This window comes from Sus scrofa, chromosome 2 (genome assembly GCF_000003025.6).
Source record: "Sus scrofa isolate TJ Tabasco breed Duroc chromosome 2, Sscrofa11.1, whole genome shotgun sequence".
In the NCBI taxonomy this organism is placed as follows: domain Eukaryota; kingdom Metazoa; phylum Chordata; class Mammalia; order Artiodactyla; family Suidae; genus Sus; species Sus scrofa.
In genome coordinates, this window is record NC_010444.4 from 75,537,606 (window position 1) to 75,563,329 (window position 25,724).

Below are 25,724 nucleotides of genomic sequence, written 5' to 3' on the forward strand. Positions count from 1 at the left end.
GGGAAGCCTTCAGAGCTGGTTCTGGCAGCTCACATGGGCTGCCACCAGAACCATGGCTCAGAGGGAACTGAGGGTGAGGCAGGGAAGCTTCTGGAGGGGAGATGGCAGGGTGGCAGTATCCCTGCTGGAAACAGTCATGCCTGGGTAGTTTCTGAAGACGGGCTGGTTCTCTGGTCCAGATGATGCCACCCAGGATGCTGTTCATCCTGGAAGGACGGGGGTGGGCAAATTGTGCTTTCGGAGCCCTACTGAGAGGATGGAAGAGTGCTGGCCGGTGAGAGCCACTGCTGTAACTCTCCCCCTTGGCATGGCTGACACTGGTTCTGTGTAATTCTTGGTTGCAGGGCCACCCCAGGCACTGTGGGATGCCGAGGAGCACCGCAAGCCCCCACCCACCCCATGCCAAGAGCCCCCCCCCCAGGTTGTGACAATCACACTTGACCCCAGGCATGGCCCGGTGTCCCCTGGGGTGAGAAGCACTGGTCTAACAACGCAGGTATCTTGAATGACTGAGGACCCCATCCCTGGGTTTATAGGCAGGGCCTGGGAACATCTCTGCGTGAGACGAGATGAGCTCACAGAGTAGGAAGAAGGGTTCCACATCCAGCCCCCACGACAGTGGGGGTCAAGGGCTCTGATCAGTCTCAGGAAATGTGGACTCAAAAGGCCCAGAGACGCAAGCTGGACAGAGTCCTTCCAAATCTCCATGCAATGGCTGGGGCCAGGACGCAGCACCAAATCAATTCTTTTTCCAGCTGCTTTATTACACGTGACAAAGATCACAGGCCCAGTTGTGCCCACCCCACCCACCCTGGCAAGGCCTCAGTACATGATCTGGTACACTGAGGCGTGGTCCCTGGACCCCGTGATGATCAGGCGGTTGCTGGCGGATACATCACAGCACATGACGGAGGATGACTCGGGAACCTGGAGAGTCGGGGAGCAGAGTGAGGGGGCTCACCAACCCCTACCCTTGAAGGCCCATCAGTTCAAACATGGTCCCTTCAGAGCCTCTGTGTTTGGAGCTCTGGGCTCAGCCCCTGAGTGTCCCACCCGCTTGCCCCACCCCAGTACCTGGACCACTGTGGTCCCTGTGCACCTGCTGTAGATGCTGACCAGGTTGTCTGTGCCCACAGTCACCCACCACTGGCCTGGAGGAGGCAAAGGGGAGCCCCGTCACAGGGGAAAGTGGGCAGGTCAGCAGCTAAGGGCCAGACCCCTGGGTATCTGGGAAGTGGGGAGTCCCCCACCTCCCCCACAGCTCTGTGGAGAGCGTCCCTGAGGGTGGTTCCTGCTGAGGAAGGGCCAGAAAGAGCTGGGTGGAGTCAGTCTGTGTGAGGCTGGGGATGTCCCCCCACTGCTGGCCACTCACCAAGTGGGGAGAACTTGAGACCAAGGATGGTGCCATCCTTACACCCCGCCATGTGCTTCTGGCCCCCAAGGGTGGGCTGCAGCCACTGCTGGCCATTGGCTGTGCCCACCAGCACCCACTCCTCCTGGGGGCTGGGGGATAGGCTCATTATCTGGGGAGCAGGTAGCAGGGAAAAAGTCAAGTCTCAGTGGACTCAAGAAACCACAGGAGGAAAAAAAAAAAAATGGAGTTCCCGTCGTGCCTCAGTGGTTAATGAATCCAACTAGGAACCATGAGGTTGTGGGTTCTATCCCTGGCCTTGCTCATGGGGTTAAGGATCCAGCATTGCCGTGAGCTGTGGTGTAGGTCGCAGTCGTGGCTCAGATCCGGTGTTGCTGTGGCGTAGGCCCATGGCTACAGCTCTGATTAGACCCCTAGCCTGGGAACCTCCATATGCCCCAGGAGCAGCCCTAGAAAAGGCAAAAAGAAAAAAATAGAAACCACAGGTGCACAGGGACCCACCCTGGGGGCCAACTGCTTGCCTGCTTTCTGGCTGTGAGGCCCCAACAAACAAACTTTACATCTCTGGCCTTGGTTGGCTCATCTGAAAAATGGGTATGGTCATCTCTACTTTATCGACTCAGACTCAATGGGAATAGCAACACCTGATCTGTTACAGAGCACAGAGGCATCCAAAGTGACCTGGGAAGCTGGAGAGGGCAAAGCTAATGACCCCTCTCTTCACAGCATCACTGAGACTTGGGGATCACTACCTCCCTGCCCCTCCCCCCGCGTCCACCTCCTTCAGTCCAAGGTCCATCCCAGCTGAGCCGGCCCTACTCCGGCTTCACACCTGGGACTCGAACTGGTATTCCTGGGGCTCCCCAGCAGTCCTCAGGTCCCAGCACCGCAGGTAAGCATCCAGACCCCCAGTCCAGATGGTCTGGTCTTTGACAGCAATGCTCCTGGCTCCGTTCAGGTATCCTGGCAGGTCCCTGGCCAGGAGAGGCATCAGGAGGGGGGTCAGAGCTGAGACTCGGAGATACCACCCACCCAATCACACCTGGGTGACAGATGGGGAAACTGAGGTAGACAAGAAGTACCATGACTGGGCTTGGGAGGAAACAGCCTGGCCAAGTTTTGAACCTGGGTCTTAGGCTCAAATGCAAGTTCCTCAAGGAAAGGGACTTTGGCCATGAGACTGCTAGGTCCCTGCTTAGGGGCCAAGGTGGGAAGGGGCTCTAGGGCTGATCCCGCCCATCTCCAGGCCACACCTGACCACGCTTTGGTTCCGAAGGTCCCAGATCCTGACGGTGCCGTTGGTGAAGCTGGCAAAGGCCAGGCTGTCCTCGGGGCTGGCGGCCAGGGCCTGGCAGGTGAGGCCCGTACAGGGCAGCTCTGCTCTCACGTGCAGGGAGGGTGCTGTCAGGTCCCACAGGCTCACGCCGGCCAGGTTGTGGCCGCCCGTCAGCAGGGTGGTGCTATTCGACATCAGCAAGCAGGTGCGCAGGTAGGCCCCCTGGGTCTGGGGTGGTCAGAGCCTGAGCTGAGCTTCCTCCCTTGCAGGTGGCTCTCCCACAAGCTCTGGCCCAGCCTAGAGCCAGCCCCTCTCACCTGGACACGCAGGTAGCTCTCTGGAAACGTGGCCTCTGCCACCTGGCCGACCAGGCTCCACACCTTGACGCCACCCCTGCCGCAGGTGAAGGCGTGCCGCGTGAAGCTGCTGATGGCCGTGGCCAGCACAGGCTCCCCATGATCTAGCCTCCGCATCTTCTCCACTCGGTGTGGGATGGCCAGCTTCTTGGATTGCCAGGGCAAGATGTCAGGCCTATTCCATGTGTCTTCAAAGTCCTCGGGGTCCCAGCATCTTGGGAGGGGAGGCCTCAGGATCGCTAGTCAGCCCGTGAGCCTCTCTGGCCAGAGGGGGACATCTATCAAGCCCCAGAGAGGCTGTGTCCTTTTTCCAACTTGGGGTCCTCTCAGGCTTCATTTCCCTGGCACACTATACATCCCGCAAGGTCCTACCACAGCCCTCCTGGAATTCTCTCTCTCCCGTAACCAAACACTGCTCCCTTCTGCCTGAAATGCTTTGACCTATCCTAGCAAATTCCTATCCATCCTTCGAGGTCCTAACCATTATGCCCCTTCCTCCAGGAAGCCTTCTCACTCCCATCTGGGCTCCTCCTGCCTCAGACCCCAAGGTTTTGGGACCTACTTACATAGGCTTCAGAAACTGATGGGCTTTCCCGGCAAGCTCCTGCAGGCGGATGGAGGAGATCACAGCTGAGCCACATCCTCGTCCCACCCCAGCCCACCCCAGCCTTCCTGTGGGGTGCCGGGTCTCACCTGGGCCTTGTGGGAGAACACCCCTCCTGCTATAGTGCCCAGTCCTGAGCTCCCTTTTTGGGTGTCCTCAGAGGAGCTGGAGGAGGGCCTGGCAGAGCTGAAAACTGGGCAGAGACAAGAGTGGATCGATGGTGGGCATGGCCCCTCCCCCATCCCCAAAGTGGGCTGCCCTCCTCCCAGGGGGATTACCCAAAGAGGCCTTGGGAAGCACTTCCACTTTCAAGTGTCGTGGTCCTGGGTCCTGGCTTTCCTGCCCGTGGGAATTGGGGAGGTGGTTCAGAACAAAGGACCTGCCGGCGGTGGGGGCGGGGGTGCTCTGAGAACCAGAGCTGGCTTGGAGGGCCCAGGTGGTGTGGACAGGATGCTCCAGCGGCCTCAAGTGCCATCCCTCCTTGCATGTGGAACTGCAGACAGGCTCAGGTCCTCCGAGGGCACTCAAGGGCTAAGTGTGGAGGGAGTAGGCCAACCCCATGGGCACCCAAATGCCCAACCTGGGGGCTCAGCCAGGATGACACCCAGCCCAGAAGCCCCCCCTCCAGGTACCCAGGATTCCAGCTACTTACCAGGTCTGTTGCCTGTTCGGTCACTATGATGATGGGTGGAAGGAGAGGACAGAGGGGGAGACCAAGGCGACCAAGGTCAACGGATGCTGTCCCTCCTCGCGCCCCACGCCCTGCTTCCCCTCACCATCAGGGAGACTCACTCATGCATCTCGGGTGCTCCCCCTGATCGTGAGTCAAGGCAAACATCCGCCAGAGTAGTTCCATCAGAACATCCTGCCAAAACCTGGGCTCAGGGTCCCAGGATGGCCACGTGTCTAGCTGGTGGACTGTGTCCTTGTCTTCTCCAGGGGCCTGCTGGGGCCAGTCGGATGACCTTGTGGCCATGTCTTCGAAGTTTGGCCTCTGGAGACCGGAGGGCTGCAGGGTCTCAGACCCTGGGTGCTGGGAGTCCTGGTTCCCCTGGTGCTATAGGGCATGGGGTCATGAGGGGTCCAGGAGGTGCCTTAGCCCCAGCCCATGCCCTCCCTCCTTGGGGACCCAGGAACCTACCTTCCCCAGCTGGAAGCCCAAGGATTGACTACAAGTCTCCATCATCTGTAAGAAGTTCTCTGCCTGGAGAGAGGATGTCATCCCAGCTAAAGCTTCCTTATCAGACAGCCCTGGGCGCCACTGCCTCCCTACAGGCCAGTCTCCCATGTGCAAAACAGCTGCACCACCTGCCTTGAATGTTTCTGGGTGGGTTCATGGTCATGCAGAGCCCTCTGTCCCACACCTAGCATGGATCAAGCCCTTGGTACCCAGAAGCTGGCTTTGGCCGCAGATGACAAAAATCGAGCCCTAATCACCAGTCAACATTACAATACGGCAAAAAGTATCACCAGATCTGAGCTCACAGCCAACTGCTCTTCTTGGGAAGTTTGAAAACTAAAGCCTGAATGCCACCCCTTGTTTAAGATAGCTTCAAGAGGAGTTCCCGTCATGGTGCAGCAGAAATGAATCCAACTAGGAACCAAGAGGTTGTGGGTTCCACCCTGGGCCTCAGTGGGTTAAGGATCCGGTGTTGCTATGAGCTGTGGTGTAGGCCAAAGATGCATCTCAGATCTGGTGTTGCTGTGGCTGTGGTGTAGGCTGGCAGCAACAGTTCTGATTAGACTCCTAGCCTGGGAACCTCCATATGCCAGGGGTGCAGCCCTCAAACGACAAAAGAAAACTAAAATAGCTTCAAGAAGCAAAGGTGTGTAAAAGTTCCCTGGTGAGTTAGGGACCTAGCACCATCACTGCAGTGGTTCTGGTTGCTATTGTGGCGTGGCTTTGTTGATCCCTGTACTTTCACACCCTGTGGGTGAGGCCAAAATAAAAGGAGAGAGAGAGAACAAAGCTTTGTGTACACATGTGTGGGGATGACATTTGAATTTGCTTAAATGTTGCAAAAATCCTAAGAAACAAGTGGTTACCTCTTGGGGAGCAGAGCAGGTGACAAAGCAGATAGGGGTAGGAGGGTCACTTATTTTTAAAGTCAGGGAGTTCCCTTGTGGGCAACTGGTTAGGGTCTGGCACTTTCACCCCTCAAACCTGGGTCAGTCCCTGGTCTGGGAACTGAGATCCCACATGAAGCTGCTGCATGCCATGGCCAAACAAATTAAAACCAATTTTTAAAAAAGTCAACAGTTAACTTTATCAGGAAAAAAAAGTTGGGAGTTCCCATTGAGGCTCAGCAGGTTAAGAATCCAACTAGTATTCATAAGGATGCGGGTTCCATCCCTGCCCTCGATCAGTGGGTTAAGGATCTGGCATTGCCGTGAGCTGTGGTGTAGGCTGCAGACGAGGCTCAGATCCTTCCTTACCATGGCTGTGGTTAGGTCGGCAGCTGCAGCTCTGATTTCACCCCTAGCCTGGGAATTTCCATATGCCGGGAGTGCAGCCCTAAAAAGCAAAAAAAAAAAAGAAAGAAAAAAGAACACCCCCTCAAAAAAAAAAAAAAAGAAAAAGAAAATCAATAGCCACATGTGTGCTGGGGGCTGCTGGACTGGACGGTGAGGCACCAAAAATCAAGAGCAGTGGTTTCCAGAATGTGCGCAGCATCCAGCTGAGGACAGAGACCACACAAGACAGCAAGCTCCCCCGAGTATTGCCCAGGAGTCACTCTAGGGAGACCCTTCTGGGCAGATAAGGGGCTCTGTGGGAATGTGTGTTTGTGCAGCTATATTTAGTCCAGACAGACTAAATAGTGTTATTAGGAATGTTCTAGACCTGCCCGTCTAAGGTGGTTGCCGCTTGCCTCACAGGGCTTTTGAGTACTTGAAATGTAGGCAGTGCCTACTTGATGAATGTCAACTAAAATTTAAAGAACCATGTGTGTCCTGTGGCTATCAGAGAGGATGACATGGATTTCTGATTTGGCTTGTGGCTTTGGAGGCAGCGCCTATGGGCCTCATGAATGCACACGCCCCTCCGTGGTAAATGCCAAGAAGCTCCCAGACTGGCCCAGGGTGAATTCTGAAATCCTGGGCAAATGTTCCGATTCACAGAGAGAGGTAATTGCTAATGGAAAGGCAGCATAAGCGCCATGGCTGTCAGTTGTGTTTCCATTCTGCGGATGAGAAAACTGAGGCTCAGAGCATCAAACCCAACTGCCCAAAAAGAGACGCGGGGGCCCAGCATGTTTATCTGCCTCCACTCCCAGGCGGGTCCCATCCTCTGCCAGTTAGTGCAAACAGGATGGTGGAGGGAGAGACAGGGAGGGGGTCCTACATCCCAGAGCCAGAGCCCTCGGTGCGCCAGGCTGCTACCTCCTAGGGCAGCCAGTGATGGATTCCCCAGCTGGGCCTCCCAGCAGCATGAGGCCCAGGGGAGCCTTCCCCAATTCGCCCTGGCTCGTTAATGCGCAATTTACTGGCACTTTAATGCACTCAGCATGAAAAGTGCTGCTCCCTCCTGCCTGCGTGCTGGCCCTCCCTGGGGAAGAGCTGTGTGCAGGCAGGCTGGAGAGCAGGGGGGGCTGCTGCTGCTGGGGATTTTAAATGCACAGCCAGGAGGCTGGGAAAAGAACAAGGAAAGGGAAACGGGAGGGGGAGGTGGTCTGTGTGGAACCACAAGATGGCTAGGGATCAGGATGGTTACCTGGGGCCTTCTGTGGGGGTAGGGGATGCTCGGTGAAGACCCACCTGCGCCCTGAGCATCCTCATCCTCATCCGTTTACATCTCCATACTCAGCAAGTGCTGTCAAGTTCCTCCCCAAAACACATCCACAATAGGATTGCTTCTCACCACCAGCATCCCCCACCTGGATGGTCCTAACTGGACCCCAGCTCCTGTCCAGGCCCTTAACTGTCCATCTTCCCTGCAGCACCCACCAGAGGGCACGTGTAAACACCTGAGTCAGGTCCTGCCCACCCTCTGCTCACAGCCCTCCTGGGCCCCCACCTCCCTGGGGTAAAAGCCCAAGTCCTTCTGGAGGCTCACAGGGTCTCTGCAAGATAGCACCTGTCACCAACCTGATGCCGCCTCCTCCCTCTGTCTCCCTCATTTACCCTGATCCAGACACAGGGGACTCCTCGATGTCCCTCCAACACACCAGGCCCAGTCCTGCCCCAGGGCCTTTGCACAGGCTGTGCCTTCTGCCTGGTCTACTCCTCATTCTAGACACCTACACTCCCTCTCTGATCTCCTTCAAGAGTTTTCCCAAATGTCACCTTCTTAGCCAGCTTTCCCTGACCACCCTGAATGGCAACCCACTCTTACCTTGGTCCCCCATGTCCCCTTGGGGCTTCCTGATTCCATCCCTGCCTTGCCCCAGCCTTCACCATCTGACACTTCTGTTTACCAAGCTCCTCTCACCCCAAGGGCAGCGGTTTGCCTGTGTTCTCCTTTGCTATTTCCCTGGCGCCTACAACAGCACTTGGCAAGAAGGTGATGGATAAATATCTGTTGAATGAATAACCGTGTTCTGGTTGCTTCCTGCTCCCCACCCCCCACTCTGCCGCAGTCTCAGCGCCACCCCCCCTCCCCGCCCTCGCCCCAGGCTCTGGATCTGTCTTTCTCTGTTCCCTGAGCTCCCCACCCCAGGCCCTGCTAAGTCGCAGACACGGCCCTGGCCCTCCGCCAGTCACATCTGGCACAGGCAGAAAGTCCCGCCAGTACCCAGGAGAAGGGGCCAGGTGGCGGGAGGACAGGCAGGGGTGGAAGCTGTGCTTCAGCTTGGGCAAGGCGCCCTGTGCTGGGAGCTGGGCCCCCGTGCAGGCCTGCTCCCCCACCCAACCTCGAGTGTGAGCCAGGCCCTTGAGAACCTCAGACACATGGAGACCGCATCCGGCTAAGCCTGGCATATAACAAACGGCCCCTTCCTAGCAGAGGCAACTAACCCGCAACCTGCTGACAGGCCCCTGTTCTCGTCCAGCCACGCAAGAACCAGTGGGGGGATGCACTGACTGGGAATGGGGATGCACTCCTGAGATGCGGGGGAGGGCGGGCCCACCTCAGAGCCCCCTTGGTCCCCAGCCCTCCAAGGCTCTCACCTCCCTCAGGGTAAAAGCCCAGGTCCTCCCATGGCCCCCAAGGCCCCTTGCAACCTTCCCTGTCCCCTCCCTTCCTCCCTCTCTCCCCCTTTCTCCTGCCTTGCAAAAGAGGGGCAGCCCCATCCCAAGCTCCTGGTCCCTCATTCACCTGCTTGTGATGTTCCTGGAGCCCCTGCCGGATCTTCTGGAACTGCAAAGGAGCAATGGCAATCACACGGGGAGGTGGTCGATACAAATGGGCTAGAGTGCAGAACTGAATGCTGTGTGTGCTTCTCCTCAGCTGTGTGACCCTAGGGAAGTCGTGCTACCTCTCTTGTCCCTACTCTCATCAAATGGGATACCGCCTACCTCACTCAGACTGGGCTGTAATCAGGGAGACCCCTGGCTTTCACTCCAGATATGAAGTGAAGGTCAAAGGGGGGCATGGCCTACCCCTACCCCCTCCCTGCCCTCCCCACCTCCCTCTTGCTCACTCTGATCCAGCCACTCACTCTTCCTCCAACAATGCAGGCCTGGTCTCGCCCCAGGATCTTTGCGTGTGCTGCGCCTTCTGCCTGAAACAACCTTCCCTGTTCTCTCTAGGGTGGCAGGAACTCCTTATCTTCCATGTCTCATCACAAACATCACTTCCTTTGAGAGGCCCTTCCTGATTACCTTAGCTCAAAATCTTTTTTTTTTTTTTTCCTTCTGCTTTTTTTAGGGCCGCACCTTTGGCATATAGAAGTTCCCAGGCTGGGGACTGAAGCAATCAGAGCTGCAGCTGCTGGCCGACACCACAGCCACAGCAATGCGGGATCCAAGCTGAGTCTGCAACCTACACCACAGCTCATGGCAATGCAGGATCCTTGGCCCACTGAGTGAGGCCAGGGATCAAACCCACATCCTCTTGGATACCAGTTGGGTTTGTAACCTGCTGAGCCACAACAGGAACTCCCACCTTAGCTCAAAATCTTTACTCACTTTCACCCCTTCACCTTCTGTGTTTTTTTTTTTTTTTCCGTATTTTTGTCTTTTTGGGGCCACATCCCACATCTGTGGGATCTGAGCCACGTCTATGACCTGCACCACAGCTCACGGCAACACCAGATCCTTAACCCACTGAGCGAGGTCAGGGATTGAACCCGCATCCTCATGGATACTAATCATTAACCAATGAGCCACGAATGGGATCTCCTTCTGCTTTCTTGATGCTGATATTTTGTGACTCTCATTTCCCTGTTTGCTTATCTGTTTCTCTCCTTCCTTTAGAGCTGACTGGTCCAGTGAAGTAGCCACTAGTCAAGTGTGGCTCTAACTTTTGATCAAGTTAAATTCAGCTCCTTACCAGTGCTTAGGAGCCACATGTGGCTAGTGGGTGCCATATGGGACCCTGTTGATAGAGAACATTTCTATCTTCATGGAAAGTTCTAGAAGACAGCACACACTAGGACATACACTTTTGAAGGACAGGGACTCCAGTCATGTCTTATACTCCTGACTCACTGAGCCAAAGAAATATCTCCTTAATTTAAATATGCAATTACTTGTTTTCCATATTTTATTAAGAAAAACTCACAGGAAGCTTGGGCTCAGTGAGTTGCCTCAGTTGTCTAAAGTAAGCAAAGTAGAGGAGCAGGTGTCCCCAAAGCTGACTCCTGAGGCCAAACAGAACAGCCCTTTCCCTTTCCAGGAGAGGAGCTGCCTGATGGGGGTGGGCGGAGGGGCGGGGCTCACCAGGTAGTAAGCGCTGTTCATCTGTGATGTCAAGTGAGTGGGGAACCTGCCAAGAAAGACAGACCAGATTCCTCAAAACCCTTCCCCAGCATGAGCCCTGTCCCCAGCCCCCTAGCAGGGCTGTTTCAGGAAGTGAGCTAGTCCCTTCTAGGTGCCATTTCTTTTTTTTTTTTTCCGGCTGTCCCAGGGCATATGGAGTTCCCCCAGGCCAGGGATCAAATCTAAGCTGCAGCTGCGACAAGGCTGGATCCTTAAACCACTGTGCTGAGCTGGGGCTCAGACCTGCGTCCCTGTGCTCCCAAGATGCTGGCCATCCTGATGCGCCACAGCAGGAACTCCCCCCCCCCTTTTTTTTTTTTTTTTTTTTTTGGTGCCACGTTGAAGGCAGTGTCAAGATGAATCTGGTTTTCATGTTCTTTTTTTTGGCTACATGTGGCATGTGGAAGTTCCCAGGCCAGGGATCGAACCAGTGCCGCATTGGTTACAACATTGGATCCTCAACTGCTGAGCCATCAGGGGAACTCCTTAATGCATTTTGTTTGTTTTTTTCCCTTCCTTTTTAGGGCTGCACCTGCATTACAGCACATGGAATTTCCCAGATTAGGGGTTGAATCCGAGCTGCAGCTGCTGGCCTACACCACAGCCACAGCGACACCAGATCCGAGCCACAGTTCATGCAATGCAGGATCTTTAACTCACTGAGCGAAGCCAGGGATCCAACCTGCATTCGCATGGATAACAGTCGGGCTCATTACCGCTGAGCCACAATGGGAACTCCTTCAAATATACAATTGAATGCAAGCAAATTCACACTAAATGACAAAATAAATCAAACATTTAAATGCAAGCCAGGTTGGTTTTTACCGGTTTTCCTTCCTTTTTGCTTCGGCCTCCAATATGCTTCCTCCCCCCACTCCCTTCCTTTTAATTGTTCTGACTTTTAGGCCAATGAGACACCAAGTGGGATTTTTTTCCTCAGTGGGACTTGGGGCCACAGCCAGGCTCCAGCTGCCGAGAATGGCCCTCACCTGGGGAACTGCTGCTTGAGTTGATCCAGAACCTCCTGGTAGTTCAGGGCTGGAAGGCTGGCCTCAGGATGAGCCTGGAGAGATTGAAAGAGGGATAAACAAGACCCACAGGCTCCCAGTATCCCAGCAATCAGGTCATCAGTTCCCAGGAGGGAGGGGTGGGACTTCCTGAGACCTGAAGATAACTGGCTTGCTCTCTTATTACTTAAGTACCCACAGGCATCTTCCATTTTGCTTCTTGGCCTAAAGTTGAAAATATTTACTCTCTGGCCCTTTAGAGAAGTTTGCCTGCCCCCGGCCTAAGCTTAGAAATAGTCTTTTAGGAAGGAATGGGGGGAGGTTTTTTTTTTTTTTTTTTTTTTGGTTCATAAAATATTAACTGAGGATTTCTCATTGTGGTGCAGAGGAAAGGAATCTGACTAGTATCCGTGAGGATTTGGGTTCGATCTCTGGCCTTGCTCAGTGGGTTAAGGATCTGGCATTGCCATGAGCTGAGGTGTAGGTGGCGGACTCAGCTTGGATCCTGTGTTTTTGTGGCTATGGCTGCAATGTAGGCCAGCAGCTGCAGCTCCGATTGGACCCATAGCCTGGGGACCTCCATATGTCATGGGTTCAGCCCTAAAAGGACTAAATAAATAAATATCTTAAACCATGATGGGTTGGTGTCCCCAGCTTAAGGCCTGGCAAGACAGGCCTACATCTCTTCCTCTCTCAGGAGCAGGAGAACTAGATTTGAGCCCAGCCCCCAACCTCTTACCCCCTCTCCCCCAGGGGCTAATGCCAAGCCAGGCCCTCCTCACCAAAGTTCCTGGAGGCCTCACCATCTTTTGAAGGTGCTCGTGGGGGCTGCGATGGCCCCGAGAGGTCATCTTCAGGCAGAAGTCACAAAGACTTTAGCCAGGGACTCTAATAAAAGTAACAAGACAGAAGATCATGAACACAGAAGGCTGGGCAGTGGCAGGGACAGAAGCAGCTCTACCCCACCCTCGGCCTCCCACCCACCCCTGCCAGGACCCAGTCCTGAGTCCCCAGTCCCCTCCCTGCCTGCGGTATTCCACAGCATTCCCTACATCCTACATTCACTCATCTACCCCGCTGTTGCTTCCAGCTGTGTTAATTAGTGATGGGGACCCTAGGACCTCACCTTATGAGGTGGTGGGGGGGGTATGGTTCTGAACACCTACACACCCCGCCAGGAGCAGTCAGGGTGGGAGGAAACCCAGAGAAGGATGCCAAAGCTCAATCTTAGTTTTGAGACAACTTCTTAAAGTACGGGAGAACATAATTTGGAAAGGGGTTTTGACGGATGAGTAAGAGTTGGCCAGGTGCATTAGGAGAAATTTCTCAGGAGGAAAGAGACTTCGCTCTACTCCAATCACTCCTGTAGCAGCAAGCCTAACCCTTCTTCACTTCGCTTCTACCCCTCAGCATCCCTCCAGCCTCCTCCCCAGCCCAGGGACCCTGAGGTCCTCCAGGAGACCGGCGGGTCTACTCGCCTCCCTCAAGATCGTGGCCCGTGAGGTGCCAGGAAGATGCCGCGAGGGTCGGCCAAGTTCAGGCAGACTGGAAGCGCCTCCTCCCATCCCCCGGGGCCAATTGACCCATCGGGCCCCACCCCGGCCCGCCCCAGCCCCGCCCCGGCCCGCAGCCACCTGAACCGGGAAGCTGGTCAATGAGCAGGGAGCAGCTGCACGTGGGCTCAGGCTCCGCGGGCGGCTGCTGGCGGCGCTGGCCAATGGCTAGGCTGCTTTCCCACGTGGGTCTCGGTCGCCGTCGCTGATTGGTCGGCTCTCCCCAGCCGCCGGCCGGACTGTCAATCAGCGCGCCCGGCGCCGCAGCTTAACCCTCGCGGTCCCGCTGCAGGAAAGGGTTGCTTGCAGAGTCAAGGTAGTTTGGGGTTCAGGCTGGAGTAAAGATATTTAGAAGGACAAGGGGTTTGGGGGTCTGAGAGGGTAGAACTTGGGGAGGGCCTGGGAGGCTTGTAGTTGCCTTGTTTGGTGAGAAGCCTTATAATTTTTTCGTCTTACCCAGGAGTGACTCGTGGCTGGGAGGCGGGGGTGGGGTGGGGCGCTGAGAGTGGAAGTGGGGGGATCTTAGGTAGGGCAGTCTCGCTCTAGTCCTTAGATACGCACTAAGACCCTTTTCCTCAATATTAAAAAACTGAACTTTTTTAGTTCCAGGCTTCCCAGGAGCCAAACCCAGGGCTGTGCATTTTATCAGCGAATTTTCCCTGCTGCTCTTCAAGCCCAGGGACAGAGGCTCTGAGAATCTGAGAACCAAAAGCTGGAGCTGCAAAGGCCTTGGGACTATTGGCCTAGTTCAGCTCTCTCAGGTTCAAGGCCAAGAGAGAAAGAGTGGTGGGTACTCTAGGCCTGGGGTGATGTCAGACTTAGGGGTGGGGTGTGTGGAGGGATTCTGAGATGTGAAGCCGTTAGTCCAGAGTTTGGGGTGAGACGCCAAGTTTGTGCCCACCCCAGAGCCTTTACACTGGCTCTTCTCCCCTGGGCCAGAGAGGGTCTCTCCCCTGACTGCCACTGACTGGATCCCTCACCTTCAGCTCTGGGTCAGAGGTCACCACCTTAGGGAGGCCTCCATTCTCCCTTTCTTATTTTTCTCCAAATCTGTTTTATATTGGAGCTAATCTTGTAATCTCCATGGCCCTAAACCCTGTTGTGTTCAAAATTCACAGAATGCTGATGGGGATTCTTATACCTGCCTGCACCTGGAGGGGGTGGGAAGGATGCTGGCTTGGGATCCACACAAACCGGAGAAATCTCCCCCACAACCCCATCTTGTGCTTTGTGGGGGGTGAGGAGTGTGTAAGGGAAATAGGCCACTGAGGGTTCAGATCTTGGGATGTGCAGCCCCTAGGGGTTATGATGTAAACACACAAATTGGGTTTTGTGGCTTATCTATGGAGAAGAAAGTGAGGGCTGCCACGGATTGGCGGCAACTAAAGGTTTTCGCCCTTGATCCCTCCACTGGCCCTCAATTGAAGTGTATTATATTTATGGTCCAGTCTGCTGCTAATTGCCTCTCCCTGTGTGCTCCCCTCCTCTCCATGGTTGTCGTTGGTCAGCTGGACACACCAGTTTATCCGAGGCTGTCTTGTCTCCTAGGGTATCTGCTGGATACCTGTGGTTATTTAAATTAAAATGAATTAAAATGAAATAAAACTTAAAAGTCAGTTCCTCGGGCACACTGGCCCAAAGAATGTCAATTGCTCAGTAGCCACATGTGGCTAGGGATAACCATCCCCACTGCAGATCTAGAACCTTCCCATTACCTTCCCATTGCCAGTGAGAGCAGAACCAGATCTGAGGTTCTTTTTTGGCCAGACCCAAGGCATATAGAAGTTCCCAGCCAGGGATCAAATCCCAGTCTCAGCTGAGAATCCTTAACCTCCTATGCCACCGCGGGATCTCCCTGAGGGTCTTAAAAAAGAAAAAAATCCTAGGTCCCTCTGGAAATCAGAAGCATTTTAGAGTAGCTACTCTGTCTCCACTTGTGGGATGTCCCTGAGCATGGGGTTGGGGTCACATTTGCCATTTTGGCTGATGTGGCTCCTTCTGCTTCTTCCTTTCACTGTCCCCTGCTTGCTCCAGCCTGGCCAGCAGGGACACAGCCTCCTTGAGCACTCAGAAAGGGGGCAGATGACACAGCTCCTTGGGAAGGAGGAAGCTAAGATTTCTTTCTTGGTTCTCGAGTTGTTGTGGTTTACTTGGAATCCAAGGTTTGGATGAAAGTTGGAGAGAAAAAGTCTTTGCATTTCCAAAGCTCTTTCATTCCCCTGGGCCCACCCCGGAGACCTCAGACCCTGCTGCTCAGAGGCCCCAGGATCACTTGGGTTGGGTGTGGACCAGGAAGGGGGCTCAAGAGCCCAGGGTGGGGAGGGGGCTGTGGAGTGACCACAGAGAGGTGACAGCTGGGAGGTAGTGACAGGTTTCAATGCCACCCCCTCATACACGTTCTCTCTTTCATCCCCAGAACCTCCCAGTGGGCCACGTGGGCCACAGACAATAGCCAAGTGACAACAGTGCAGGTGAAGCTGCCGAAAGGCTGGAGGTAGAGGGTGTGTGTTTCCAGGCAACAGATGAATGACCAAGAAACTGCAAGCCAGAGACCCTCCAGAGATGCTGGCCGGGCTGGGAGTTGCCCAAGGACCCTAGGCCCCCAGCTGGCCCTGCTCCCAGCCACCACATGAACTTAGCCTGGCCCCAGGAAAAGTGAATTGATTGAATTACCCGGCATTGATTGAGGTTTGCTTTCTGCCACCTGGTGGAAAGAGGTTCGCATTCCTTTCCTGCATTCCCTTCTGGGCGCCTGCTGTAACAACCACAAACCTGGGGAGCTTAAAACAACAGAAATGTATTCTTTCCCATTCTGGAGGCGGGAAGTCCAAAGTCCAAAGTCAAGGCTTTGGCCAGCAAGGCTCTGCTCCCTCTGAAGTTCTTCAGGAGAGCATCCTTCCTGCTCTTCCAGTTTTTGGTGGTGCGGGTGGCCTTGGTTTGCAGATGTGTCACCCCAGTCTCTGCCTCTGTCCTCACATGGCCATCTGTGTGTGTCCAAAGGTCCCTTTTCTTTTTTTGTCTTTTGTCTTTTCAGGGCCATACTTGTGGCATATGGAGGTTCCCAGGCCAGGGATTGAATCGTAGCTATAGCTGCCAGCCTACGCCACAGCTCACAACAACGCCAGATCCTTAACTCACTGAGCGGTGCCAGGGATCAAACCCACGCTGTCATGAATATTAGTTGGGTTTGTTAACCACTGAGCCACGACAGGAACTCCCTTTTTTGTTTTGTTTTGTTTCTACAGCCACTCCTGTGGCATATGGAGTTTCTCTGGCTAGGCGTCAAATCAGCTACAGCTGCAGGCCTACACCACAGCCACAGCCACATCAGATCCAAACCACATCTGCCACCTACCTCGCAGCTTGTGCAACGCTGGATCCTTAACCCACTGAGTGAGGCCAGGAATGGAACCTGCATCCTCATGGATGCTCGTCAGATTCTTAACCTACTGAGCCACAACGGGAATGCCCAAACATCCCTCTTCTTATAAGGACACTAGTCACTGGATTTGGAGCCACCCTACTCCAGTATGACCTCATCTTATTTAATTATATCTGCTAAGACCCTGTTTCTGAGCAAGGTCCTAGTCCCAGCTACCAGGGGTAAGGACTTAAATGTATCATTTTAGGGGACACAACTCTACCTTCCAGGAGGGAAGATAAAAGAGAAATTAAGTAACTAGAGCAACCCCCTCAACCCTCAGTGATTCCTGACATCCCTGTTGTGCATGGGAGGAAACAGGCTCAGAGAGGTTGACTGACTTGCCCCACGACCTGCTGTTGTTACTCAGTGGCTAAACTGGGATTTGAATCCCAGAAGTACACGGATAACCCTTACACCTTAATGCCCAGATCTTAATGAAACCCCTTTGTTTGAACTGTCTACATGGTGGTTGGGTTGGACCACCAAACTTGGAGGAAAGTGTAACCATCCCGAAGTGAATTTGGGATCTCTGGGACCTGGAGCTCCTAAAGAAATCTGGATGTATTAGTTAGCTACTGCTGTTTTGCAAAGTGCCCCCAAGCTTAGTACCTTGAAATAGTAAATGTGTATCAATCACCTCACAGGGCTCTGGTGGTCAGGAATCTGGGGGTGGCTTCCCTGATTCGGTGTGGATCACTGGTGAGTATGGTGCGCATTTATCCACATTTCAGCCTTTCTCATGTCCCCTCCCCCCCTTTTTTTGTCTTTTTAGGGCTACACCCATGCAGCATATGGACATTCCCAGGCTAGGGGTCAAATTGGAGCTGTAGCTGCCAGCCTGCACCACAGCCACAGCAAGACCAGATCCGAGCCATGTCTGCAACCTACACCATAGCTCATGGCAATGTTGGATCCTTAAACCACTGAGTGAGGGCAAGGATTAAATCCACGTCCTCATGAATACTAGTTGGGTTTGTTACTGCTGAGCCACAACAGGAACTCCTCTTGTTCTCTTCTTTACAGTGAACATCTTCTGCCATCCAGAACTCAATTTAAAATCTCTTTTCAAGGAGGCCCCATCCCTATCTCTTTCTTGCTCCCCTAATCCTAATCACTACCCCATGATTTTTCAATTGTATTTAATTCTCCCTTGTCCATCCCGTCTGTGCGTGGCTGAAAGGATGACTGGGGGGATGACACTTGTGTTCATCCAAGTGCATTTTTGGTGCTTATTTTCCTCCCATGGCTGGGTCTCAGGTGGGGTCCAAGGTGGCCCCCCAAAACACCCCACATGCTCTGACTCTTCCCTACTGGGCTGGGCAGGCTGGTGGTACTGAGGTTGTCTTTTGAGGGCGAAGCCCTGTCCGCTGGTTACATCCATCCCAAAGTGTCAGTTCATCCCAATCCATACTTTGACCCCACCAAGAACCCTCCTTCCCCTGGGACTTGGTGAAGGGATGTGACCCAGTTGACGTCTGAACAGCAACTCTTCCACCCACCCAGCCACTTGGCGAACATGTAGGGCTCAGCAGGACCATGGTGGTTAAATCAGGCATTTTAGGCTGCTGACAGCTTCCCAGCAAACTTCCAATGGGCCAATTGTTCATCCAATGATTCCTCTACATGAAGGTGGTGGCTTTATCCCAGTGGGACCCCCAGGGGACTGAGACGCTGCAGAATACCTTCTTGGGGGTCCAGCTCACTCCCTCTATGAGGAGGGAAGAGGAGAAGATAGTCAGCAAATTAGACCTCATACCCATGCATATAGAATTTCCTGGGCCAGAGATGGAACCCGTGCCTCAGTGATTGGAACCAGTGTAGTGAGGTCAGTCTCAACCTGCTGTACCACAAGAGAACGCCAAGGTTCTGAGTTGAATGTGTGGTCTCTGTCACCCTCTGCCGGAGCAACTTTTTAATTGCAGCTTTATTGAAGTATAATTTACATAACATGAGTTGACCAGGTATGTTCTTCTCTAGATATATCTTTATAACATATGTGATATTTTGTGTTTGATATTTTTCACTGAGCTTATTTTTTGAAGTCTGTCTATATTTTTGCATGTGTCAGTACTTGTTTCCTCTTTATGGCCAATAATATTCCATTGCATAGATGGACCACTTTTTTTTTTTTTTTTTGGCTGCATTGACAGCACATGGAAGTTCCTAGACCAGAGAGCAAACCTGCACCACAGCAGTTACCTGAGCCGCCAAAGTGACAATGCCAGGGAGTTCTCATCATGGAAACGAATCCAACTAGGAACCATGAGGTAGCAGGTTAGTGGGTTGCTGTGAGCTGTGGTGTAGGCTTGGATCTGAAGTGGCTGTGGCCAGCAGCTGTAGCTCCAATTGGACCCCTAGCCTGGGATGCTCCATATGCTGCAGGTGCTGCCCTAAAAAGCAAATAAATAAATAAATAAAATAAAAAGAAGTGACAACGCCAGGTCCTTAACCCACTTAGCCACAAGGGAACTCTGGGATGGACCACATTTTTTTCATCCTTTCCCCTGCTGATAGACATTTGTTTTGTTATGAACAACCCTGCTTAGATCTGTGCATTGGAACTTGCTTTCATTCCTTTCCAGGGGATGCCTATGAGGTAGCTACGGTGGGATCAGGTGTCTGCTAACCTTTTTCAGAAGCTGCTAGGCTGATTCCAAATTGGCTGCCCCACAATCCATTCCCACCAACGGTGCCATGAGGGCCCAGTTGCTCCACATCTTCCCAGAGGGAAACATTTACATTAGGGCATGAGCAGTGGCAGGAACTTCCTCCTCCTCAGAAGGGGGTCTCCTGGTGGGCAGGTGCCACCTTGCCCTCATCAGCCACCAGGCTGTCAAGCTCCAGTCCTGATTTGGAGTCTCATTTCTGCCCATCCTTTGAGATGGGATGCCGGAATCACAGAGGCAAGTGGGTCTGGGTGGTTGGGTGGATGGAATCCAGACCCTTCAGTTCATCTGTTTATCTGCCTTTCTATTATCTAGCGTCTATGGATACTTTCAATAATGTTCCACTAGGAGTTCCCACTGGTGGCGAGTGGAAATGAATCCAACTGGTAGCCATGAGGATGCAGGATCAATCCCTGTCCTTGATCAGTGGGTTAAGGATATGGCATTGCTGTGAGCTCTGATGTGGGTCGCAGATTCGGCTCAGATCCGCTGTGGCTGTGGCTGTGGCGTAGGCCAGCAGCTGTAGCTCCGATTCGACCCCTAGCCTGGGAACTTCCATATGCCATGGGCATGGCCCTAAAAAAAGCAAAATAATAATAATGATGATGATGATGTTTCACCAAAGACATACACTGACACGTTGTTCCTAAACAGGAAATCATTCTTTTGTGATAACTTTTAATGGAGAGTAATCTGTAAAAATAGTGAATTACAATGTTATACACCTGAAGCTCATATAAAACTGCAAATCAACTCTATTTCAATACAAAATAATACTAAACACGAAACAAAAGGAAACAAAGAGAACCCAAAGATCTCAAATGACAAGTGACCATGATCTGCTGGGGCCTCAGTGGGTTCCTTGGAATTTGCTGCTTTTTACTTTTCTTAGGGTATTTACTTTCAAATATTTGCACCAATGGTTCTTAAACTTGTATATGAATCAGAATCTCTGGGGAAGTAATTGTTAAAACACAGATCTCTGGGTTCCAATCCCAGAGTTTCTTTTTTAAAATTACTATTATTTATTTATTTTGCTTTTTAGGGCCTCACCTGGGGCATATGGAAGTTCCCAGGCTAGGGGGTCAAATCAGAGCTGCAGCTGCCAGCCTGCACCACAGCCATGGCAATGCTGAATCCTTAACCCACTGAGTGGGGCCGGGGATGAAACCCAGGTCCTCGTGGATACTAGTCCTCACGGCTACTAGTCAGGTTCCTTACTGCCGAGCCACAACAGGAACTCCTAAGCCCAGAGTTTCTGGTGAGGTTGTCTAAGGTGGGGCTTGAGAATGGGCATTACCAGCAGAGGGTGGGGTGCGGGTGGGGGGGGCGATGCAGCTGGCCATCGCAGGTTGAGCTCTGGTGCTTTCCATGGATTTGCAGTGGTGGACATGATGATTCCATGTGATGATGGAGGCTTTAGCTCTATCTCACTAACCCTTGTCTCCACATCCCTCCTCCTCCTAATCACAAAGCTGAGTTACTTCCATTTCTGTTCCTGTGGCTCTAAGCACTGCTCTCTTTTGAGCTCTGCTGTCTGAGCAGCTATGGAAACATGGCTGCCGAGACTGAAGAAATGGATGTCTAAATTTATGTATATTAAATTAATTTAAATGTCAATTTAAAAGATGACACTCGATTAGGTTAATTAACCATCCCAGTTACCTGGCAAGATCTAGGGGGCTAAAACCTGCAGAGCTGGTTTCTCATTGGAACAATTTGGGAACGAAAATCTAATCTTTAAATGGTAAATTTTATGACATCTAAATACAGACCAAGGATGTGTAGTGACAATTAAGTGTCTGAATTGAGTATGTAGCACACAGGATTTTTTTTTTTTTTCTGGTCTTTTTAGTGCCATACTCGAAGGCTATGGAAGTTCCCAGGCTAGGGGTCAAATTGGAGATGTAGCTGCCAGCCACAGCCACAGCCACGCCAGATCCAAGTGGCATCTGTGACCTATACCACAGCTCATGGCAACATCCATTCCTTAACCCACTGAGTGAGGCCAGGGATTGAACCTGAGTCCTCATGGACACTAGTCAGATTCGTTACCACCGAGCCACAATGGGAACTCCCTAGCACACAGGATTTTGAAGACTTTCTACTAAAGACATAAAATGCTCATGGATATTTTTATTTTTAGTTATTTGTTTTGCTTTGGTTGGCCGCACCCATGGCCAGGGATTGAATCCGTGCCACAGCAGTGACAACACCAGATCCTTAACACACTAAGCCACCAGGAAACTCCTATACCACATCTTTTTTTTTTTTTTTTTCTGCTTCCGAGGGCCACACCCAAGGCATACAGAGGTTCCCAGGCTTGGGGTCCAATCAGAGCTATAGCTTCTGGCCTACACCACAGCCACAGCCACTCCAGATTTGTGAGCCTCATCTGCAACCTACACCACAGCTCATGGCAACACCAGATCCTTAACTCACTGAGCGAGGCCAGGGATCGAACTCCAAACCTCATGGTTCCTAGTCGGATTCATTTCCATTGAGCCACAACAGGAACTCCCTATATCACATCTTTGTCCACTGCTCTATAGATTGCTCTATAGGTTGCTTCCATACCTTGGCTATAGTAAATAGTGTTGCTACTGTTGCCAAAATTCAGCCTCTCTGTGCCAGTGCTGAAAGGAAATGTAGAGACAGAGTTTCGGGTAAAGGAGAAAAAGATAGCTTTATTGCTTTGCCAGGCAAAGGGGGCCACCGCAGGCTAATGCCTTAAAGACTGTGCCCCCCGTGGAAGGGGTTAGGAGGAGGTTTTATAGTTTGGGGGGTGGCATAAGGATCAGGGCCATGGATAAGGATCAGGGTAGAGGCAAGCTTGCATTGTTTCTCAAAGCTGGTGTTTAGTGGCCTCAGGACTGGTTCTGGTGGTCCTCCTTCCCAGACGGAAGAATGCTTCATCATGCAGTTCTTCCATTTGTTGGGGGTTTTCGATCTACAGAAGGGCTCAAAAATATTGTTTTGTACGTTCCTTGAGGAGGAACCAGGACTCTGCCCCAAGGCTGCACGGCTCATCCCTGGACTCAGCGTCGCCTCCATTCCCTGATTAGCAACTGCCCTTTGGAGCTCAGGGAAGGTCATGGAGGCTGAGGCTTAGTCCCTGACAACAAGCAATGGAGGACACAGAAAGGCTTGTGTGCCTAAGAGCCCCACAGGGCACTAGCTTGGTTATACTACAAACATAGGGGTGCATATATCTTCTTGAATTGGTGTTTTTATTTTCTTTGGAAAAATCCCAAGAAGTAGAATTGCTGGATCATTTGGTAACTATTTTTAATTTTTTGAGGACCCCCCAGACTGTTTTCCACAGTGGCTGCACCAATTTACATTCCTATCAACAGTGCAAAAGCGTTCCCTTTTAATTGGAGAATATATATATTTTTTCTTTTTTGTCTTTTTAGGGCCACACCCGCGGCATATGGAGGTTCCCAGGCTAGGAGTCCAATCAGAGTTGTAGCTGCTGGCCTGTGCCACAGCTACAGCAACATGGGATCTGAGCCACGTCTGCGACCTACACCACAGCTCACAGCAATGCCGGATCCCCAAACCACTGAGCAAGGCCAGGGATTGAACCTGTGTCCTCATGGATATTAGGCTCGTGAACCACTGAGCCACGATGGGAACTTCGAATTGGAGACTATTTTGGACAAATGGTGATAAATACAAAATACAGCTGAGCCTTGAACAACATGAGGATGAGGGGTGCCGACCTTCTGTACGTTTGAAAATTCGAGCATCTTGTAATGCTCAGTATCTACTTTTCCACTGATACAGTCACCTCACCCACCTACAAGAAGTTATATTCCTTAAGCTTCTTTTAGAAATGACTAGTTTAAAATTGCATAGCTTAGAGCGCTTCCTTGTGCTTCTCTCTCTGCTTAATTGCACCCTAAACAGAATCACCCATGAGCTACAGATTAGGCACCCTGAGCACAGTTGCCTGTGGGTCAAAGATTATAAACATGTGGTTTTTCTAAGGGACTCTCCTAGATTGCCCTCACCTCTGTCCTCTTCACAAGTATTTTTATTTTAGGAAAAATCGAGATTTGATAACCAAGAAGACCATCAGGATCATGCTGAGATCTCATGACACCAACTTCGATGACTAAAGATTCCCCCAAAGAAAGAAGAATGCATTATTGCTCTCAACACTGATTCTTATCCAGAACCCTGTTTTTCTCCTTTTTACTGTAAAACTGCCTGCAGTTCTTCCCAATGGAAGGCACAGTCTTTAAGGCCTAGACTGCTGTGGCCTCCTTTGCCTGGCAAATCAGTAAAACTGTTCTTTTCTCCTTTACCAAAAACTCTGTCTCTGCATTTCTGTTCAGCACCAGTGGACAGAGGCCAAGTTTCAGCAACATCATGTCCACAGCTTCAACTAACTGTGGATTGCATAGTGCTTCAGCATTTACTACAGGAAAAAAAACAAAACAAAACAAAAACCCGCATACACATAAAAGAAAAAAGGAGTTCCCGTCATGGCACAGTGGAAACGAATCTGACTAGGAACCATGAGGTTGTGAGTTGGATCCCAGGCCTTGCTCAGTGGGTTAAGGATCTGGTGGTGTTGTAAGCTGTGGTGTAGTTTGCAGACTTGGCTTGGATCTGGCATTGCAGTGGCTCTGGCGTAGGCCAGCAGCTACAGCTCTGATTAGACCCCTAACCTGGGAACCTCCATATGCCATGGGTGCACCCTTAAAAAGACAAAAAAAAAAAAAGAAAAAGAAAAAAGGAGTACTCTTGTGCCTCAGTGGGTTAAGGATCCTGCGTCATCCCTTCTGTGGCTCTGATTACAACGTGGGGCAGGTTCAATCCCTGGCCTGGGAAATTCTGCATGCCATGGGCATGCCTCCCACCAAACAAAACAAAATAAAACAAAACAAAAAAACAGGGAAAAGTAGATTCATGCATTTCACACCTATATGTCTGTACTTTTAAAATTAATATTTTTCCCTTTTAGAAAGTGTGGAGTCTAGAAAATTTTAAATTGCATGTGTGGCCCACAATACCTTTTAGAAATGACTAGTTTAAAATTGAATAGCTTAGAGCCTTTCCTTGTGCTTCTCCCTGGCTTAATTATTTTATGGCACACCCTCAGCATGGATCTGAGCTGCAGCTGCAACCCATTGTGGGTTGAACCTGCACCTCAGCAGGAACCTCAGCCAATACAGTCAGATTCTTAACCCACTGCACCACAATGGGAAGTCTAGATAGCTCTGCTTAAGATGGCATCCTGTTATCAATCTTGATGGTTTTTAACCCTCTCTTATTTTTTGTCTTTTTTAGGGCCGTGCCCACAGCACATGGAGGTTCTCAGGCTAGGGATTAAATCAGAGCTGTAGCCGCTGGCCTACACCACAGCCACAGCAATGCCAGATTGGAGCCATATCTACGACCTACACCACAGCTCACAGCAACACCAGATCCTTAACCCACTGAGGGAGGCCAGGGATCAAACCTGAGTCCTCATGGATGCTAGTCAGATCGGTTTCCACTGAGTCACGATGGGAACTCCTAAGCAACGGCTTTATTGAGCTAAGAGTTCCCATAATGTGTGATTGACCTATTTAAAGTGAACAAGTCAGTGATTTGTAATATATTTCAAAAGTTGTGTAACAGTCACCACTAGCTAATTGTTTTTTTGTTTTTTGTTTTTTTTTGTTTTTTTTTTTGCCTCATCCACCGCTTGCGGAAGTTCCTGGGCCTGGAATCGAACCCATGCCGAAGTTTCAGCAATGCCAGATCTTTAACCTGCTGTGCCACAAAGGGAATATCCACCACTAGCTAATTCTAGAACATTTCATCAAACCAAGAAAAGCCTTGTCCCCATGAGCAGTCACCCACCCCTCCCTCCCCAGCCCCTGACAACCAGGAACCCACTCTCTGTCTCTGTGGATGTACCTGTTCTGAACGTTTCCCATCCGTGGAATCCCACATTGAGACTCATTCCCTCAACTACCTCAGGTCTCAGATCAAAAATTACCTCCTCAGAGAGGTCTTCCCTGACCCCACCCTCCATAAAATAGCACCCTATCCCTGCCTGAGGCACTCTCTAGCTCCCTTACTGTGTCTTTTCTGTTTTCACCACAGTTGGCAGCACTGGGCAGCAATATCACCTTGCACACAAGGATGGGCATTGGAAAACATCTCAGAAGCGATTCCAATGGCTGATGCTTGCCTGAAACATTCTTTGCTGGGACAATTGCAAAATCATCATTTGCCACGTGAAGCACCGCCCCCAGATTTGCCCTCAGGGCCCTCGGCTAATCCCCTTCATTGTTTTAATGGTCCCATTGCCCCAGATTTGGTGGTGGGGCCCCTTCAAACTGGCTTCAGTGCTCTTGTGACAACCTCCCATCATTCTGTGAACACTGCCTGGCTTTCTGTCCCAATAGATGCTTCAGGCCCTTCTTGTCCGGATACTGTCCCAGCCCCGAGATCATCTTTGTGAATATGTAGATTTCTGAGCCCAGCCAGGCATTTGTAGTTCAGTAGGTGGGGCCGTGGGATTTAGGGGGCTCCTAGGAGTATGACTGTCCTAAAAAAAAAAAAAAAAAAAAAAAAAAAAACTTCTGGGAATTCCTGTCATGGTG

General features: G+C 51.7%; 1 protein-coding gene and 1 long non-coding RNA gene across 11 annotated transcripts; one reads left to right on the top strand and one right to left on the bottom strand.

Moving 5' to 3' along the window:
* Window positions 36–13,071, bottom strand: TLE6 (transducin like enhancer of split 6). 9 transcript variants are annotated; one of them, XM_021084151.1, is made up of 17 exons: window positions 12,952–13,071; window positions 12,277–12,361; window positions 11,456–11,529; window positions 10,428–10,473; window positions 8,863–8,904; window positions 4,750–4,812; window positions 4,401–4,665; window positions 4,261–4,283; window positions 3,887–4,139; window positions 3,698–3,801; window positions 3,571–3,608; window positions 2,966–3,218; window positions 2,626–2,876; window positions 2,205–2,346; window positions 1,373–1,523; window positions 1,075–1,151; window positions 41–927 (listed from the first exon to the last, which is right to left on the bottom strand). In XM_021084151.1, the coding sequence occupies exons 2-17, from the start codon at window positions 12,322–12,324 to the stop codon at window positions 823–825; spliced, it is 1,935 nt and encodes a 644-aa protein (XP_020939810.1). In that variant the 5' UTR covers window positions 12,325–12,361; window positions 12,952–13,071; the 3' UTR covers window positions 41–822. The 9 variants fall into 9 exon arrangements, 8 of the variants coding, with proteins under 8 accessions (XP_020939814.1, XP_020939813.1, XP_020939811.1 ...); XM_021084149.1 differs by having other exon boundaries at window positions 12,256–12,361; XM_021084150.1 differs by lacking the exon at window positions 12,952–13,071 and adding an exon at window positions 12,600–12,945 and having other exon boundaries at window positions 12,256–12,361.
* On the top strand, window positions 13,114–25,504 carry LOC110259369. 2 transcript variants are annotated; one of them, XR_002341701.1, is made up of 5 exons: window positions 13,114–13,342; window positions 13,630–13,812; window positions 15,443–15,743; window positions 17,095–17,149; window positions 25,222–25,504. It is a non-coding gene; the product is annotated as an uncharacterized LOC110259369 (long non-coding RNA). The 2 variants fall into 2 exon arrangements; XR_002341700.1 differs by lacking the exon at window positions 25,222–25,504 and adding an exon at window positions 23,165–23,601.

Bases quoted from the DNA above. Each gene is read 5' to 3' on its own strand.
- TLE6 (XM_021084149.1), bottom strand. From the start codon at position 12,324: ATGACCTCTCGGGGCCATCGCAGCCCCCACGAGCACCTTCAAAAGATG. The intron at 4,284-4,400 runs GTGAGTCTCCCT...CCATCATCATAG, and splicing joins GGAGCACCCGAGATGCATGA to TGACCGAACAGGCAACAGAC. The intron at 2,347-2,625 runs GTGTGGCCTGGA...TCTCCTGGCCAG, and splicing joins CGGAACCAAAGCGTGGTCAG to GGACCTGCCAGGATACCTGA.